General features: G+C 42.5%; 1 protein-coding gene across 6 annotated transcripts in view; it reads left to right on the top strand.

The window, feature by feature from the left end:
* The window catches only part of MAST2 (microtubule associated serine/threonine kinase 2), a 77,467-nt gene that overhangs the window by 39,615 nt on the left and 20,234 nt on the right, over positions 1–17,618 (top strand). For 4 of the 6 annotated variants that reach the window (XM_005868670.2, XM_014541617.1, XM_005868667.2 and 1 more), the window contains exons 4-9: positions 2,937–3,012; positions 5,921–5,941; positions 7,728–7,806; positions 10,763–10,917; positions 12,987–13,062; positions 15,145–15,354. In XM_005868670.2, the coding sequence (XP_005868732.1) occupies positions 2,937–3,012; positions 5,921–5,941; positions 7,728–7,806; positions 10,763–10,917; positions 12,987–13,062; positions 15,145–15,354 (617 nt within the window). The remainder of the gene's footprint in view (positions 1–2,936; positions 3,013–5,920; positions 5,942–7,727; positions 7,807–10,762; positions 10,918–12,986; positions 13,063–15,144; positions 15,355–17,618) is intronic. The other 2 variants (XM_005868669.2, XM_005868668.2) reach the window with 1 other exon arrangement.

Below are 17,618 nucleotides of genomic sequence, written 5' to 3'. Positions count from 1 at the left end.
TCAGTTGACCTGGATGTTCTTTGTCTTTCACATCGAAATCATCACTTTTAAAGAGTTTAAACCAGCGTTCACAAGTATCTTGAGATGGAGCATGTTCACCATAAGCTTCCCAAAGTATATGATAACTTTCTTTTTTTTTTTTAATATGCTTCCATTGATTTCAAAGAGGAAGAGAGAGGGACAGAGAGACAGAAACATCAACGATGAGAGAGAATCATTGACCGGCTGCCTCCGGCACGTCCCCCACTGGGGATCAAACCCACAACCTGGGCACGCGCCCCCGACCAGAACCGAACCCGGCTCCCTTCAGTCCACAGGCCAACGCTCCATCCACTGAGCCAAACAAGCCAGGACTATGATAACTTTCAGCAGCACTTTTCTTCAAAATAAAGTAATGAATTAAAACTTCCCGCAAATGCTCTCTTTTTTTTGGCATGACATTCAACATTTTTAAGCGTAAAAATATCTGTGATGTTAACACCTTCAGCACATTTGACATGAAGTTTTGAAGCTTGCTGTCAATACAACAAAATAGCATACATATCATATCGCATATATATCAACATATGTGTAACTACATCTATTGAAAAAAATCCGCATTATTAACTGGTACACCTAGTATATCCTCTTGGATTTCTTCCTTTATCATTGTGCAGTGTTCTTCTTTGTCTCTTACAATAGCCTTTGTTTTAAATAATATTTAGTCAGATATAAATATTGCTACCCCAGCTTTTTAAACATTTCTATTTGCATGAGATCTTTTTCTAGCCCTTTATTTTTAGCCTGTGTGTATCTTTCGTTCAGAGGTGGATCTCTTGTAGACAGCGTATATATGGTTCTTTGGAGCATTTAGCCACTTTTTTTTCTTAAATTTTAATCGATTTTTTTTTTTTTTTTTTTAGAGAGAGAGAAGAGGGAGAGAGAGAGAGAAACATCAGTGTGAGAAAGAGATACATTGGTTGCCTCCCACACATGCCCTGACTGGGGATAGAGCCTGCAACCCAGGCATGTGCCCTGGCTGGGAATCAAACCATGAGTTTCTGGTTCATAGTTCGACACTTAACCACTGAGCCACACCAGCCGGGTGAATATAATGTGCTTCGGCATCATTTTTTCCCCTCTTTCTTATGCTTAGGATTCTTGGATAATCTTGGATATGTAGGTTTATAGTTTGTTTATCTGTTAAATTTGGAAAATTGTCAGCCCTTATTTCTTCAAGTATGTTTTCTGTATTTCCCACTCTCTTCTTTTTTAAGGATTATTAGGCTGCTTGAAGTTGTCTCACAGCTTATTGATGTTCTGTGTATTTTTTTTGCAGCTATTTTTCTGTTAGTGTTAATTACATGTTACATATGTATGTTCTATGAATACCAGCTTTATTTGAGCACCTGGAAGATTCTTTATATTCTACCCTCTAACCCAGGGGTGGGCAAACTTTTTGACTCGAGGACCACAATGGGTTCTTAAACTGGACCGGAGGGCCGGAACAAAAGCATGGATGGAGTGTTTGTGTGAACTAATATAAATTCAAAGTAAACATCATTACATAAAAGGGTATGGTCTTTTTTTTTTTTTAGTTTTATTCATTTCAAACAGGCCGGATCCGGCCCGCGGGCCGTAGTTTGCCCATGGCTGGACTAGATCATAGGACAAAGGCCTATATTCATAACATGGAAAACCAGAATTGGTACTAGGTTGAGAGCCGATCTGCTTCAAAGGTTTTGCTCTGAGGACCCCAGTCAAGGGGATGTGTGAAAGCTGAAAGTGCCTCTTCCAAATTAGTTCTCCCTAAAAGAGCACCTTTATATAATTGATACAGAGTTGCTGCATAAGATTGTTGGGCATTGTTTGAGAGGCTGGCTTTTCCTGGATCATACAGAAAAACAAGTGCTACCAGACCCTGTTGGATGGAGATAATGGGAAACAATTGGGCAGCTTTGTGGCACCTGGGAACATCCATGCTCTATGCAGGAAACAAACTGTTGCAGAAAAAGCCAAGGCCCGCTGGACAACCAGGCCCTCGGGTAGCTGCAGCGTCTCATAGCCGATGTTGGTTCACAGAGGTGAACTTAGCAGTGAGAAGGCAGACAGGGATTGGCTGAGTGGCCAGCACATCATGGAGTATGATGCTTACTTTGACATGGCCTTTTAGATAGAAACACATTGATAGCTTCTGCCAGCTAGGGACTCCTAATAACCAGCCCCCAGCTGAAAGTTAGACCTGAGGAGTATGGCAGGCTTAAGTTCGAGAACTGTTGTCACTAAGGCAAAGATAAGCACACAGTTTTGTTCAAAGCTTCTGAGCTGTAAGTTAGCAAGTGACAGGGGACATGTGAAAACTGATAAAGAGATGGGGCTAATTCCTACACCATGAGGAGGTTGGACATGTTTTATAGACTTGGGGGCCTTGTGTATGGACTATTTTAAAGAACACTGCCTGAGAACTTCTGTTCTTAAGCACACACATCTCTTAAGCACACTTATTTCTGGGTTAGCCTCTTAGATGCAGTATGCAGGGATATAAGTACAAGAGACTTTGGGACCAAGAGTCTGTTGCCCTTTGAGAAATGTTTGAACATTTGGCCATTCCATCTATATTCAATGAATTCTTCAAGCCTTTGGAAAGTTGAGTTAATTCATCTAGGCATATTGGAACCTGAGGTGTTTCTAGGAGGGCAGGAAATTGACAAGTTGCTGCTGGATCTTGAATGAATGTCTGGGAGACAGATGTTTAAAGGCAACTTGGGAACAAGAGAGAGAAACCTCTGGGCTGCCACACTTACAAAGAGAGAATCATTAAACTGATGGTGGGCCTGAAAAAATAACCATATGTGCTAATTGCCAACGTGAGGGGAAGATATCTTCCTTAAAGGTTTTCTCGGCCCTCCTCAGAAGTAAACTTCACAAATTGTTTCTTTTCCTTCCCCCATCTACAGGTAACAGTCCTTTGGACAGTCCCCGGAATTTCTCTCCAAATGCACCTGCTCACTTTTCCTTTGTTCCTGCCCGTAGGTAAGTTGATAGAAAACCTCCTGTGTGTTTAGCATGTGTGGAACTTGCACGAATGTCGGTTAACGTCAGCTTCTTCCTTCCAAGTGTGTTACCTTTGGCTACCAACCACCAAAATTCTTTCCTTGCTTTTCTCACCCAGGTTCATGTTTTGTTTTCTATATGCTCTAGGTATTTGCATTTGAATGTTTGAATTGGCAAGTAGATATTAGGGATGAATTTATTTTTATAATTCTAAGCACAAGTCCCTGATTTCCTGAAGTTGTGTTCCAAAACATTATACTCTCAATTGAGAGCTATTCCTAGCATGACCAATGAGAAAGAAAATGGGCTGTTTTCCCAGGAGGACCCAGAGGTATATTTTTACTCCTCTAACTCAGCCAGTTCCAGTCTCTTTTTCCTTGGGGATAAAGTGACTACCAGGTCTTCACATTAATTTAGAAAGATTTGGTGCATTGTGGAGCCATCCTTATATTCCTCCTCACATTTTAAGTCTCTGAAAGTGATATAAATTTATCTCTGGCACATGATAGCAATCCTGACAGCTCAGCCAATTGCCAGAGTACCACCTGGCCTCTGGAGAAATACAAAGCTGACTGAATGAGTTCGCCCCCACCACATACCAAGGCTCCATGTATAAATAATTTACTTTTCAGAACATTTTCTTTTAAAAATATATATATATTGATTTCAGAGAGGAAGGGAGAGAGAGAGAAATATCAGTGATGAGAATCACTGATTGGCTGCCTCCTGCGCATCCCCTATTGGGGATTGAGCCCGAAACCTGGGTATAGGTAGACACTCAACCACTGAGCCACATTGGCTGGGCCAGAACATTTTCTAAAATTATTTCTTGGCAAAATTCATGTTCTTTGATTTTATTTTTTATTTTAAAAATATTCTTGGTTAGAATCAGTCTCTGGCATTAAGACCTCCAGAAAATCATGGCTCCAGATTTGGAAAAATAGCCATGTGTGCTAAATAGATTTAATGAATAGAGAATGATATATACAGCTTGACTCAAAATTTTATACTTAGACTACTTTTTAAAGAGATAATTAAAAAAAGAGCAGATTACTTGAAATAGTATTAACTCACTATTCAAATGACAACCCAAAAGCAATCAATCCATTCTCTCCCTCTTTAGGATTCTGTATAGCTGAAAGGACATAGAAGGTTGGGAGAAGTTTGATGGCTGATAAGGGTGTCCCTTCTGACCCTGTTGCCTTATTCTGAACAAATAATATCTGAGTTTGTCTCAAGGACTCATCTCTCCTACCCTGTGTCACTTCTAATTAGTTAACCAAGGATCTAAGTAGGAACACTAAACAATATAGGAATATGTTGTATTGGTGCATTTGTTTTTCCAGCCCAGATGAAAAGTCTTACTTATCCCAACCTTCCTGCCTTGACTGTGTGTGAACTGTAGCCTCAGATTAGGTATGAGCTGGGACAACAAGGCCTGTGACTGATCTCTATACGTGGCATTGAGTCATTTCCCATTTATTCAGTAAATATTTACTGAGCACCTAGTATGCCCAGGTACTATGTTAGGTACTTAGTTATATAGTGGTAGCAAAATAGACATAATCCCTACTTTCTTGAAACTTAGTAGACTTTGTAGAGTCTGTGTAGTTGTTGTTCCCTTCATAAGGAATGCTGTTTCCTCAGATCTTCACCTAATTAGCTCATTTTTGTCTTTCATTTTTCATCTTAAATGTCAGCAGAGGCCTTTCCTAACCATAAAATATGAAGGAGCCCCAATCGTCAGTCATTCTCCATCAAATCATCCATTTTCAAGCTAATACTTTCTAATACCTGATATTTTCTTTTCTTTTTTTTCTTAAATAGATTTTATTGATTTTTTGCAGAGAGGATGGAAGAGGGATAGAGAGTTAGAAACATCGATGAGAGAGAAACATCGATCAGCTGCCTCCTTCACACCCCCTACTGGGGATGTGCCCGCAACCAAGGTACATGCCCTTGACCAGAATCGAACCTGGGACCCTTCAGTCCGCAGGCCGACGCTCTATCCACTGAGCCAAACTGGTTACGGCCTGATATTTTCTTATTTGATTGTTTTTTATTTCCCCTCAATCAGAACCAAAGTACCTTTAATGGTGATACCTTAATATGTTGAAAACTGTGTCTCCTAGAATATAATGAGCACTCACTCAGTGCTTATTGATTGAGTGAGTGGTAAATAACAAACAAGCAGACTAATACATAGTTAAAGATTGTGACAAGTACCATGAAGTTAAAGAATATGATGCTGCATGAAAGTATAGGAAGGAATGGGGCTAGAGAACCTATATGGGGTGGTCATGTGATGCCTCTCTGGAGGATTGACTTGTAAGCTAAGACCTGAAGGGTAAGAAAGAGCCTGCCATGTTGGGAATGATGACGCAGGTTGTAGACCATTCCAGGCAGGTAGATAGCATGTTCCATTGGTGCCCTTGTATCAGTTTCATTCCCTGGGCTTTGGGTGATGGTATTACAATACCCTGAGATTTAAACAGGTCTGTGCTAGGTGGCATGAAGTTTGAGGCATATGCATGGAACATGGAACCCTGGGCTATCCCCTTATAGAACATAGTATTGGTGGGAGTGGAGAGGAGGATTTCAACCCTGCCAAACAAAGTACTTACGAATTATGTTTCCCAAAGTACTGAGGTCAGGCTTGAGTCTTATAGGATCACATTAGTTTGGAATATCACATACACAAAAACAGATTTACTAGTAATGACATGCTAAGGATAGACCTGTCAGTCCTACAATTTTACTTCAAACTACACAAGTTTCTAAAAAGAAGTTTGGCCTTTGCCAAGTTCAACCAAATGCCAGGAGCCTAACAGATCAGTCTTTCTGGTTTCCTTTGATTCTCACTATAATGTATGTCTTTTCACTACAGTCATGGCCACAGAGCAGACAGGTAATAGCGGACGTGATGGGGCGAGGGGCTGGGAAACTGCTTTGCATGGCCAGACAAAATGGTTTTGTGCTTGGTGAGAACTGGTGTGATGAGTCTTCTCTGGGTAGACACATTTGGCCTTTCATAACTAGCAGAGGGGGCCCTAACAGAACCCCTTCTACCTGCTGGAACCAAGGCTCAGAGGTCATATGCTTGGAGGCAGAAATTACTCAATAGTTTAAAACTTCTGAGCCTGGAGACAAGTCACCCTCATTCCCACAACTTTCCTCAGTCATTCAGTGAAATGACCAGGCAGAGGAAATGAAGACATCCTTTAGTGACATTTCTTTCTGACTCTGGTGGTCCCTTCTCTTCAGTTTATAGAAAAATGGTTGCCATGCAATTGGTTTCTATTTCTAACTAAAGGAGGAAAGTCACCTGTGAAAAAGTATATTTGACAAGGGTTTGGGAAATCCCTCCCTAAGTTAGACTAGTCCCATCTTTGCTGAGCTCAGTTTTCCTGGAATTGACTTGCTTTCTTATGGAGAGCTTCCAGGATCCAACAAGGAGGTCAGAAAGAACATCATATTTGAGCAGCCTCCTGCCTCAGAGACTAGGTTCCAGCAGAGCTTGCTGTCTGGGTGGCATGAAGTTTGAGTCATGTGCATGTGGCATGGAACCCTGGGCTGTTCCCTTAAAGAACATAATAGAAAAGGCTGCTAGGTATTGGTGGGGATGGGGAGGAGGGCTGCAAAAGAAGCCCTAGCAATATTGATTCCTTTTTCCTTCCTCTCCCTTAACTGTGAGGCCTGGAACAAATTACCCAGATATCTGGGTCTTAGTGTTTTCTTTGAAGATTGAGGTTATTGAACTTAACTTCTAACAGCCCTCCATTGCTAATGTCCTAAGTTTCTGTGGATAGCAGCAAAGAAGTTTTTCTTCCACTTCAACCAGAGCAGACTATACACTCCAGGCTCCACAAGAAAGAACACTTGTGTTGTAGCACATCCACAGTCCAGGAAAGAATCATTTTTTCTTGTTATAGAAGCTGTAGGCCAGATACCTGCTTGACATTTTTTTTTTTTTTTTTTTTTTTTTTTTTACAGCAAAACACATAACTGGTTCTCTATGATGAGAGCGTAAGGGTGCATCCTCCCAAGAGCAGCAGGAAGCCTGCCCCCAAAACCACATGTATAGCCAAGGCTATGCCACCTCACTCCTGATTCATAAGTTACTGTCACTCTTTGGCAAACATTCTCAAAGACTGGTTTTGCGAGTCCCACTGATCCTAGGTAGCCTTTAACACTTAGCCATTGATTGATTCATACTGAGACCCAGATAGTAGTCCACTTCTTTCTGGTTGTCAACCCAGTGGCCTGGGGAAGACCAAAGAGGCCTTCACATGGAGCCTTCAAAAGAGAAAATAACTGCATTTCAGTGGCATTTCTCTCCTTGTGATGATGCCTTTAGCTGGTGTCCTGTCATTGCTTCTCTAAAAGTGAATAAGTTGAGAGTTTAAGGATTTTTGTTCCAAAATGACAGTATTGCATAACAGATGTTCTCATCTGTTATCAGATTAATCAAAGACATTAACTCTTTTTAGTAGAGATGTCCGTCTTTGCAGCGGGAAACACACAATTGGCCCATGTAAGAGAGAGACATGAAAGCATATACTGGACTAAGCAGTGCTGTTTTGAGACAAGGGAAGTGGACCGACTGCCGAAGACAATGCTGATGGAAAGACAGTCAAGTCCTAGGCTCAGCGTAGGGTCCTGTAGAAACTGCCTAATAGTATTTTCTTACATAGGACTGATGGACGGCGCTGGTCTTTGGCCTCTTTACCTTCTTCAGGCTATGGAACCAACACTCCTAGTTCTACTGTCTCAGTAAGTAGCCAAATTTGTGGCCGTACCTCCTTCACCCTTAGGTAATACTTCCCTACTGGTTATGGCTGTCTGTCCCTACAGCGTTGCAAAGCAGTTCTCAACTTTTCCTCCAAAGCCAAACACAAAGAAGCTGCTCAGGGATGAGGCTGAGTGGGGCAGAGGGCCACTGGCCCTTTATAGCCATAGCCAGATCCATTTAAAAATAAAAATACATTTGGAAAGAATTAGCCAGCATGCTCTCTGGGCATCAGTTATTCCTGGTGGAATCAGAGAAGGGCTTGAGGATGGAGTTTTGCTTTGCTAATGAGGCTAGGCAGTGGGGCTCCTAAGCACGGTTCCCCTGTCCTCCCCACTTTATTTCTAGGTCTGCAACTAAGAGCAGGTAACCCCTTAGTGGTCCCAAGGCCTGGTAGACCCTCCTCCTCCTTTTTCACCTTTTCCTTTCAAAAAAGAAGGAAAGGATAATTGTTACTTGATATTTAAATTTGATGTGTTTCAACAAAAAGCTGGGTCCTTCTCTAACATTTCTAATTATATTTCTTTTAGAGACGGTTTTAACCTAAAACACCCCAAATGTCCTAATTGCTACTATGCACAATTGATCCTAAAATGAGTCTTTCTCATTAAGCAACTCTTAATTGAAGCCAGGATGGCAGGGTTGGCAAACTTTTTTTTGTAAAGGGCCCAATAGTAATTATTTTAGGCCACAGACTGGATGACCCTTTCCCCATGTCTTCCACCATTCTTCAGGTCTTCTCAGTTTGTCTATATTCATGAATCCCAAGTAGGTAAAAGGAGTATCATTTCCTCCCTTGATGTCAATATTATTCTTAAATTAATCCAAAGATCTCATTGGTCTCTTGGCATCTGTTAAGCTTCAGATCTTTCCTTATTAAATACCCTTTCCCCCATAATCTTTTACTCAAGCAGGTGTTTTTTAGACCCAAGTTAAGAGTCATATATATTAAATATGTATATATTCTGTTCAATAAATTTTAATAAACTAAACACATTGCTCTAGCTTATTTTATTGGGATACTTTACCAGTTTTGCTTCATGTTAGCTGCAGTTGGGTGAGGATACTCTTTGCAATTTCTATCCAAATAATTTATAAAAATCTGGCCAAGACAGAACCCTGTGGAGACCTTTAACTCATTCCATGAGAGAAGTGTTCACTGTCAAAAGCTGCCCTTTTTGAGGAGGCATTTTATCACAGAGAGTACCAGATGAGGAGGGAAGGCAGTCCCTAGTCATGTGGCCCCGTTCTCACAGTGCACCCCAAAAAATCTGATTTCTCACTTGGTATTGAGGCTTGCAGAGTTCTCTGTGGTTTTTACTCTAAATGTATTTAGATATTTCAACCCAAGATCCTCTATCAGTTGGAGAACAGAAATTGAGCCAGTGGTGTTAGACTTGCCTGGTCTCTTAGCCAGTCTTGTCAGTTAAAGGGGGAGTTCACTGATCCTGGGACTAAAGTGCAATGGCTCCATCTGTAGAATGCTTAGGGTAGCAGCTCCCTCTCTCAGTGGTCTATTGTCATTGACAATGGGCTCTTGTTTGTAGTCTCAGTCATTGGGCAATGTTTAGAATTCTTTTTTATTTTTATTTTTTTTAGAGAAAGGGAGGAAGAGAGAGGAGAGAGAAACATTGATTGGCTGGTTGCCTCCCAAATGCGCCCTGATGGGAATCAAACCTGCCACCTTTTGGTGTACAGGACAATGCTCCAGCCACACTGACCAGGGCCAGTGTTTAGAATTCTTACTTGTTTTCAGGTCAAGTCTAATCTTTTAGAAATCTAAAAGTAACCTAGACCTAAAAGTCATTTTCTCCCCTGATGGATATTTTTTGCCTTCTGGTATCCCTAGAGCAGTGATGGCGAACCTATGACACGCAAACTCATTTTTTTGGTTGATTTTTCTTTGTTAAGTGGCATTTAAATATATAAAATAAATATCAAAAATATAAGTCTTTGTTTTACTATGATTACAAATATCAAAAAATTTCTATATGTGACACGGCACCAGAGTTAAGTTAGGGTTTTTCAAAATGCTGACACTCCGAGCTCAAAAAGTTCGCCATCACTGCCCTAGAGTCTGGGCACAGCCTACACAGCCTCAGCAAAGCCAATTGTCCTCTGGATAACATTGCTGAACCATTCCAAGGGCTCTCCCAAGATTGTGGGAAGAAAACTTAAGGGGATATCATTTTTAGCCTGGACATACAAATTTCCTAAGCCAGAAAGACATGATTTATTATTTTACTTGCCATTCCAACTAGCCAAAAGCTTCATTGAGGGCAAAGGTTCCATGCAGAATAATCTGCTTTAAAAAAAAAAGTTTCTTTCTGCTTTTCTAATTTTATTTTTTATTATTGACAGTATTACAGATGTCCCCCAATTTCTCCCCACTTAACCCCTCTCCTCCCAGCCCCTGCCCCACCCCATGCCTTCACCACACTATTGTCTGTGTCCACTAGTGAGGCATATATGTAATAAGTTCTTTGGTTAATCTCTTCCTGTCTACCTAAGATATTTTTAAAATTGATTTTTAGAGAGAGAAGAAGGGAGAGACAGAGAGACAGAGAGAGAAACATCAATTTATGGCCAACCAGCAGCCTTTTGGTGCAATCAACAAGCCACACTGGCCAGGACAGAAGAATCTGCCTTTGCCACCTAAAGAGGCCCTCTAGGTAGTTACAGTGCATGTCACATGATCATCTAGGTTCAAATCTGCAAGGCTTGGGAAGCACCCTAATGTCTTAGCTTTCTCAGGACTGAGGACCTGAAGGGGTTGAGATGATTGGGATCATGAACAGTGGAGGCTGAAGGGAGCAATGGAAAGAAGGCTTACTTTGGATTGACTTTGGGTTTACATTGACTGGGAAGTCCCTGACCTTTTTCAGTTCTTCTTCGTTCCTGGACATGTCTTTAATGCTGTTTTTTAATCTTTCCCTCTAGTCATCATGCTCCTCGCAGGAAAAGCTGCACCAGTTGCCTTTCCAGCCTACAGCCGATGAGCTACATTTTTTGACGAAGCATTTCAGCACGGAGAGTGTACCAGATGAGGAAGGAAGGCAGTCCCCAGCCATGCGGCCCCGTTCTCGCAGCCTCAGGTGAGGGGTGCTCTACTCACTGAGTCCCAGAACCTATGGAGCTCAGCTAGTTTGCCCAGCATAGGAGCCAGCAACCTTATTCTATGAAGGGCAAGAGAGTAAATCATTTAGGCTTTGCAGGCCATACAATCTGTATGGCAGCTATTTGAATCTGCTTTCATAGTATGAACTTATCCTCGGACATTATGAAAACTTTGTTTACAAAAACAGGCAGTGGGCCAGAATTGGTCTTTGGACCAGAGTTTGTCAACCCCTGGTTTAGCACATTCACAGACCAATGTGAAGTGAAGCTCAAGCTTTTTTGGCTTTGGCTACAGCTCAGTTCACCACCCCATGAGGTACCTGATGATGCTACCAAGTGGTCCACCTTTTACTCCCTTTAAAAGTAGCAGTAGAAATATACTTTAGAGTCCGTTCAGTAAGAGGAGAGTGCTGTCCATTCTGATGGTAACCTGGATGTAGATCCCAGAGATCGTGGTTTATGAGCTAAGCCAGCTGAGAAAACACTGTGCTGAAGACACTGTGGCTGACTCAGGGAAGAAGCCCACTTCAGAAGCAGAGTTAAAAGTTCGTCTGACTCTATCTCATTTCCCTGGATGACCTAAGCTCATCAAACTAAACCTTAACAGCTGACTTCTCTGTGAATTCCTTAGATTAAGTGGCTCTTCTCAAAATTCCAGGTTAAGGAAAAGGTGTAAATTAAAATGAGCATGGCTTTTCAAAAATTTCTATTAAATTTATTGCGGTGACAGTTAATGAAATTATGTAGGTTTTAAGTATACAATTCTATAATACATCATTTGTATATTGTATTGTGTGAAAATAAACATAACTTTAATGACTGAGCTCAGCTTCCCAAGGTCTCTGGGAAATAACAGATTGGCTAACGTGTTCAGGGTGGGGCCCAGAGGAGCAGTGCCTCCCAGGAAGAGTCCGAGCAGGTAATAGTGGCACTTGAGCATTAGTGAGTGAGCTGAGCCAGACCACAGACTGTTTCAAGTTCAGGGATTGGTGCGGTTGGCTAGGACTGTAGTGCAAAAGATCAAAAATAGAAATTAGTGAATGTGGCGTGTAGATCCCAGTGCCTTTCTTTATCTCACACAGAGAAACACCAGAAACTTGGTGCTCTCCACAATCCACACAGAGTAAAGGGTACCTTTTAGGCCATTTGAGATTGAGAGGACTATAGCGTCTCAGGGAAATACCTGCTGTGTTACTCTTAACCATTTGTACGCCATAAGCGTCCATAGATGCAAGCAGCGAACCTTTTTAAATTAAATTCAAAATATCATGGCAGTAACTGGTGAAAATACTTGGTTATGTGCACCAATACAGCAGGCAGACCATGGCCCACTTCAGGGAAAAAAGGCATAAAGGAACAATGTTGAACCTAGCACAGCTTGGATCACATGCCAGGGGCACCAAACTGGGCACTACCCAAATATCCATTCAATTGAGTGCCTCTACCTTTGAAATCCTTTAAGGGGATGTAACCACACATGGGCCAAAGGGGAAGATTTAGGTGACCCAGGCCTGTAATTCGCTGTAGACTGGATTGTCCTCATTCATCCCCCAGGTCAGAGCCATTGTTAGCCCTATTGGCTGCAGCTTGTTTGGAAGAAGATATAGGTATACGCTGTCTTCCTCTGGTTGTTTTGGTGGTGGTGTGGTTTTATTTGATTCCTAGAACATGCTGGGTATACCTGATTTCACTGGCCAAAGTGAAGAAGACCCAGAGAGTCCTGTTCTGGGGGAGGTCACCCTAGGAAAGCCACCAGTAGACTCAGGATTGGTCTCCTTCTTTGCAGGGCTTTTCAGGCCCTGGCAGAGGTCTTGTAAAAGCCAGTCTTCTTACAGGAAGGTAGTCTAGCTCCAGATGGTATCATTTTTAGCTGAACAAGGTATACTAGCAACTTCAGGATTAAGGAAGGCTCTAGAACTCGGCAATCATTAAGGTGGGAGTGTGTGGGTATTGGGGATAGTGGGAGGGCAGGGTTCTGGGGATGACCATCTTTTTTCTCAGAAGTTCCATGACACTAAAGTAACACAATTGTTTCTTTCTTATTTAGTCCTGGACGGTCCCCAGTTTCCTTTGACAGTGAAATAATAATGATGAATCATGTATACAAAGAAAGATTCCCCAAGGTAAGGATCCATTTTAAAGGAGACTGGTGATGCCTCTGAGGATGGCTGCCTACAGCCAGCCCCAATGGAAAGATGATGGTGAGGGATGGAGTGCTGTCTCCAGAGGTATCGAGAAGAAGAGCAGAAAGGCACCAGGAGGAGTAGGATACCAGACTGCTCGGGAAGAGGAAGGTGCAGAGGTCTATGAGCTTAGGAAACACCTTTGTTCATGCAGATTTCATAGCAGCCCCTCATTGCCGGGCACCAGAGAGTGCACAGACAGGTGTGCTGGATGGGGGAAGTTGGCCAGAGGGAGCAGGAATATGGGAGATCTCAGAGTTGCTTACTCAGATTTGCACTTGTATTTTCAAGTAGGAAAATGCTAAGGGAGGAAAGTTGGTTATTATTCTGAGATAGTTGAGAAATGGTCTTCACAACTCTGCATTGGCCATAAACCTACCTGTATGTGGAACTAGAACCTTGCTTCCCATTTGCATTTCTTTTTGAACACCATATGCCTATACACTCTGACCTGGCCTTCTAATGAGGGGCCCTCTTCTAATGAGACCAGGGCACTGACGTAGGCTCCTGGGCCATGACGGTGGGGAGCGGGTGTCCTCAGCCTCCTTCATCCTCTTTTTAGACCTTCCTGGGTCTACCTGTTTGTCTGTATCTAGGGTCTGCAGTGTGTGGTTCCCCGCTCCTCTAGAAAGTGTCCTTTTCTAGACTCGGGTACAATCTCCTGGACACACATGGTGGCCTAGGGAAAAGGCGTGAAGCCCCTGTGCTTTCCCTCTTGACGTACACAGGGAGCACTCATAGGGAGTTTATGAAAATTAATGAACATTCTTTCCCATCTGTGCCCAGGACATATTGAGCACTCAGTAAGTGTTAGCTATTGCTTCTCTGCTGCTCTGTGCCCTATAGTCTATGTTGTCTAGCTTTGGAGAATAAGAGCAAAGAAGAGGGGCAAAATGAACAGGTAGGATATCGTTTTGCTATGCTTGGTCCTTTCTAAAGAAGTTTGGGAGTGTGTAGTGTTAGAAATGCTTCTCATGTTTCCTCCTCATATATTTCGGTGTTGTGTTGTCATTCTAGCGTTGCATGTTTGTGTTTCATGTGCATGTCTCCGAGTCAGTCATGTAAGATGAACTGTTTTGTTAGAGAAAATGTGTTAAAATTCCTTCCCATTTTTTTCTCCCCTCCTCCCTCCCCTCCCTCCCCACTTCTTTTACTTTCTCTCCACACACATAATACATATATATATTATATGTGTATATGTACTTATATATGTGTTTACACACACACCCCTAAACACACACTGGAAATCAGAAATTTCCATCTGGTGGCAAAGGAACAAAGGCCAAGTCCTAGATGGGCAGCTAGAAACTTGTTAACTGATGTGTATTTGTCATTTTGACATGACTGTGCAAGGTCCCCAAGAGGCTTCTGAGCCAGAATCCCATTCTGTTCTGCTGGGAATCTGTCTGTGAGCAGGCTCACTCATTCAGTAAATTCTCTGAACATCTGCTTGGCTCAGCTGGGTCCTAAGATCAAGTGATAAATCAAACTTTCTCTGACTTGAAGGAGTTCCCAATTCAGAAGAAGGTTTAGAAACCATCAAAGTCCAGTCACTAAATTTATATAGTTGAGAGGTCCTGTGGAAGGACAAAGGAAAGGAAACCTTAGTTTGCCTGAAGGAATAAGAAACTTCCCAGAGGAGAGATGATGCTTGCAATGAGATTAGAAGGAGTAATAGCAGTTTGCCAGGCAGGGTGAAAAAGCTACACACAGGGAACAGCATAAGCAGACAGAGGCATGAAACAGCAAAATAAAGGAGGAGGACAGTAAGCAATGCAGTGTCCTTAGAACAAAAGAGCATGCCCACCAAGGAGTGGGGGGAGATGGACAAGGTCAGGTGAGAGAAGAACTTGATCATAATGTTTTGACTTGACTTGAAGGTGACATTCCTCCAGTCATCAGGTGCCCCAAATACAACATCAGGAAACCAGGATCACATAGACTATTACCGGTCCTTCAGGCTTAACTCCAGCTGAGCTAGAATTAGAAGGGAAGTGTCACTTTTCCTATTTTTATTCCCAGGCCACTGCACAGATGGAAGAGCGCCTAGCAGAGTTCATTTCCTCCAACACTCCAGACAGCGTGTTGCCCTTGGCAGATGGAGCCTTGAGCTTTATTCATCATCAAGTGATTGAGATGGCCCGAGACTGCCTGGATAAATCTCGGAGTGGCCTCATTACATCACAGTACTTCTACGAACTTCAAGAGAATTTAGAGAAACTTCTGCAAGATGTGAGTGTCCTTGTGCTGGAACTCTGGTGAATCGTCCATGTGGTAGTGGATTAGGCATCCCAAGCTAAGGTTAAGGCCTTAATGGGTTCTCAGTCTTCTCAGCCTGCTTGCCACCTCCTTGCTAGTGTGCAGGGCCCACCTCCATGTGTGGTGCTGATGGACTCAGGTTCCTCCTCAGTCCCCTGCATTACTGAGGAAGCCTTTTGGTATCAGAAGATCTCAGTGTCCTTTCTTTTTCTAATTCCCATTACTCTGCCCGAGACTCCAACATTGGTAGTATTCATAAGTATTTGACTAGGAGATTTTGTAACTCAAAGCCAAAAAGCAGCCCAGATGGCTATAGGCAGCTCTCTTCTAGTAGAAATACTGGTGTAAGTAGAGCCTTCAGACTTTCTCCTTAGCCAAGGGAAAGCAGCCCAAGGCTCGCACTGTGGGTGTATCTATTTGCTGACATTCTACTTGCCTGGTGAGAAGTTCTTTAGTGGAGACTTAAGTGTTTAAAAACCTGATCTTCTCTAGTGTGAAGTCGGGGGGTGGGGTGGGGGGGACCTAAAGTAATTCAGAGGTGGTCAAGACCAGAGGAGACACTGAGTTCTTAACCACTGCTCCATGTTTGCTTTCCTATCGCCTCTCAATAAGGTGGGCAGGTGCCTTCCCACCCAGTTCACAGTTGCCCCATATTACACCATTCGTACAGTTTCAGCGAGAGATGTGCCTGTGTCCTCCGGGCTCTTCATGTCAGTACAGTATTTCCTAGTCTAGACCCCATGACCTTGCTCTGGTGTAGTACCAACTGAGCTAAGAACCCAGGAATAAAGATCAAACAGGACTTCAGTGTATTAGTCTAGAAATTAGGAGCAGGGAATTTTTTTAAATGTAGGAAACAGTTGAATCTAGAGAAAGGATGACTAAAGATGATCATGATTATTGCTGTCAAATATTGGAAGATTTCTCACATATAAGAGGTAGCACATTATTCTCTGTCCCCTAAAGACATACTAGCCCAGCCCTAGCTGGTTTGGTTCAGTGGATAGAGTGTCGGCCTGCAGACTGAAGGGTCCCAGGTTTGATTCTGGCCAGGGGCACATGCCTAGGTTGCGGGCTCGATCCCCAGTAGGGGGCGTGCAAGAGGCAGCTGATCAATGATTCTCTCTCATCATTGATGTTTCTATCTCTCCTCCCTTCCTCTCTAAAATCAATAAAAATATATATTTTTTTTAAAAAATAAGACGTACTAGCCCAGTGAGCAAGAGTTATAGTGAGAAAGGTTCTGATTTAATAGATAAGGAAGTACTTCCTTCTACAAAAATATTTTTTCCTGATTTCAAAAGAATACTTAAATTTAAGATTGTATAAATATGACCTTAGAAAACCATTGGCAGCTATTTGTTTATGTTCAAGAATAACTTTCTAACAGTTCTCCAGTAGTAGATAGGAATCAGGGATTTGAGGCATCAGGTAAAGGATCAACTTAGCGTGACTTCCAAGGTTGCTTGTACATCTATGGTTGATCTGACATGCTACAGTCAGAGCCCTGCCCAAAACCTTCAGGCATTTTCTCAGACTCATTGCCCCGGGGCATCGGTTTTTTTGTGCAATAGGAAGAGCCCTAAAACTGGAGCTAGTGCATCATCTGTTCCCTAATGTGCTGGACCCTGAGAATGCAGAAAAAGTTTTGTGCAGGTTCTAGAAGGAATTTGCTGGTGACTGGGGTTATAGACCCATCAACACGTACTTACAGTAAAAATAACAGCTATAATTTATTGAATGTACTGTGTGCCAGCCGCTACATTGAGTGCTCCATGGAATTATCTCACTTGTGTTTATGGTAGTAAGTGTGATTGGTGAACACTAAATAAAGGTCAGTTCTGCCCTGGCCGGCTTGGCTCAGTGGATAGAGCGTCAGCCTACGGACTGAGGGGTCCCAGGTTCGATTCCGGCTGGGGGCACATGCCTGGGTTGTGGGCTCCATCCCCGGTGGGGGGTGTGCAGGAGGCAGCCAATCAATGATTCTCTCTCATCATTGATGTTTCTATCTCTCTCTTCTTCTCCCTTCCTCTCTGAAATCAATAAAGAAAAATAAATAAATAAATAAGTAAATAAATAAAGGTCAGTTCTGAGCACAGAGGAGGTTGTAGTGACGCTACATGGAGAGTTCAGAAAGAGTTGAATCTTGACGATTAAGTAGGAGTTCATTATAAACAACCTCTCAGAGATGTAATGGAACTTGGTATATTCCAGGAACTGCAGATAAAGTAGTCTGG

Source organism: Myotis brandtii, unplaced genomic scaffold (assembly GCF_000412655.1).
Source record: "Myotis brandtii unplaced genomic scaffold, ASM41265v1 scaffold274, whole genome shotgun sequence".
In the NCBI taxonomy this organism is placed as follows: Eukaryota; Metazoa; Chordata; class Mammalia; order Chiroptera; family Vespertilionidae; genus Myotis; species Myotis brandtii.
The sequence above is the reverse complement of the archived record's forward strand: the minus strand, read 5'-3'. Positions and strand labels throughout refer to the sequence as shown.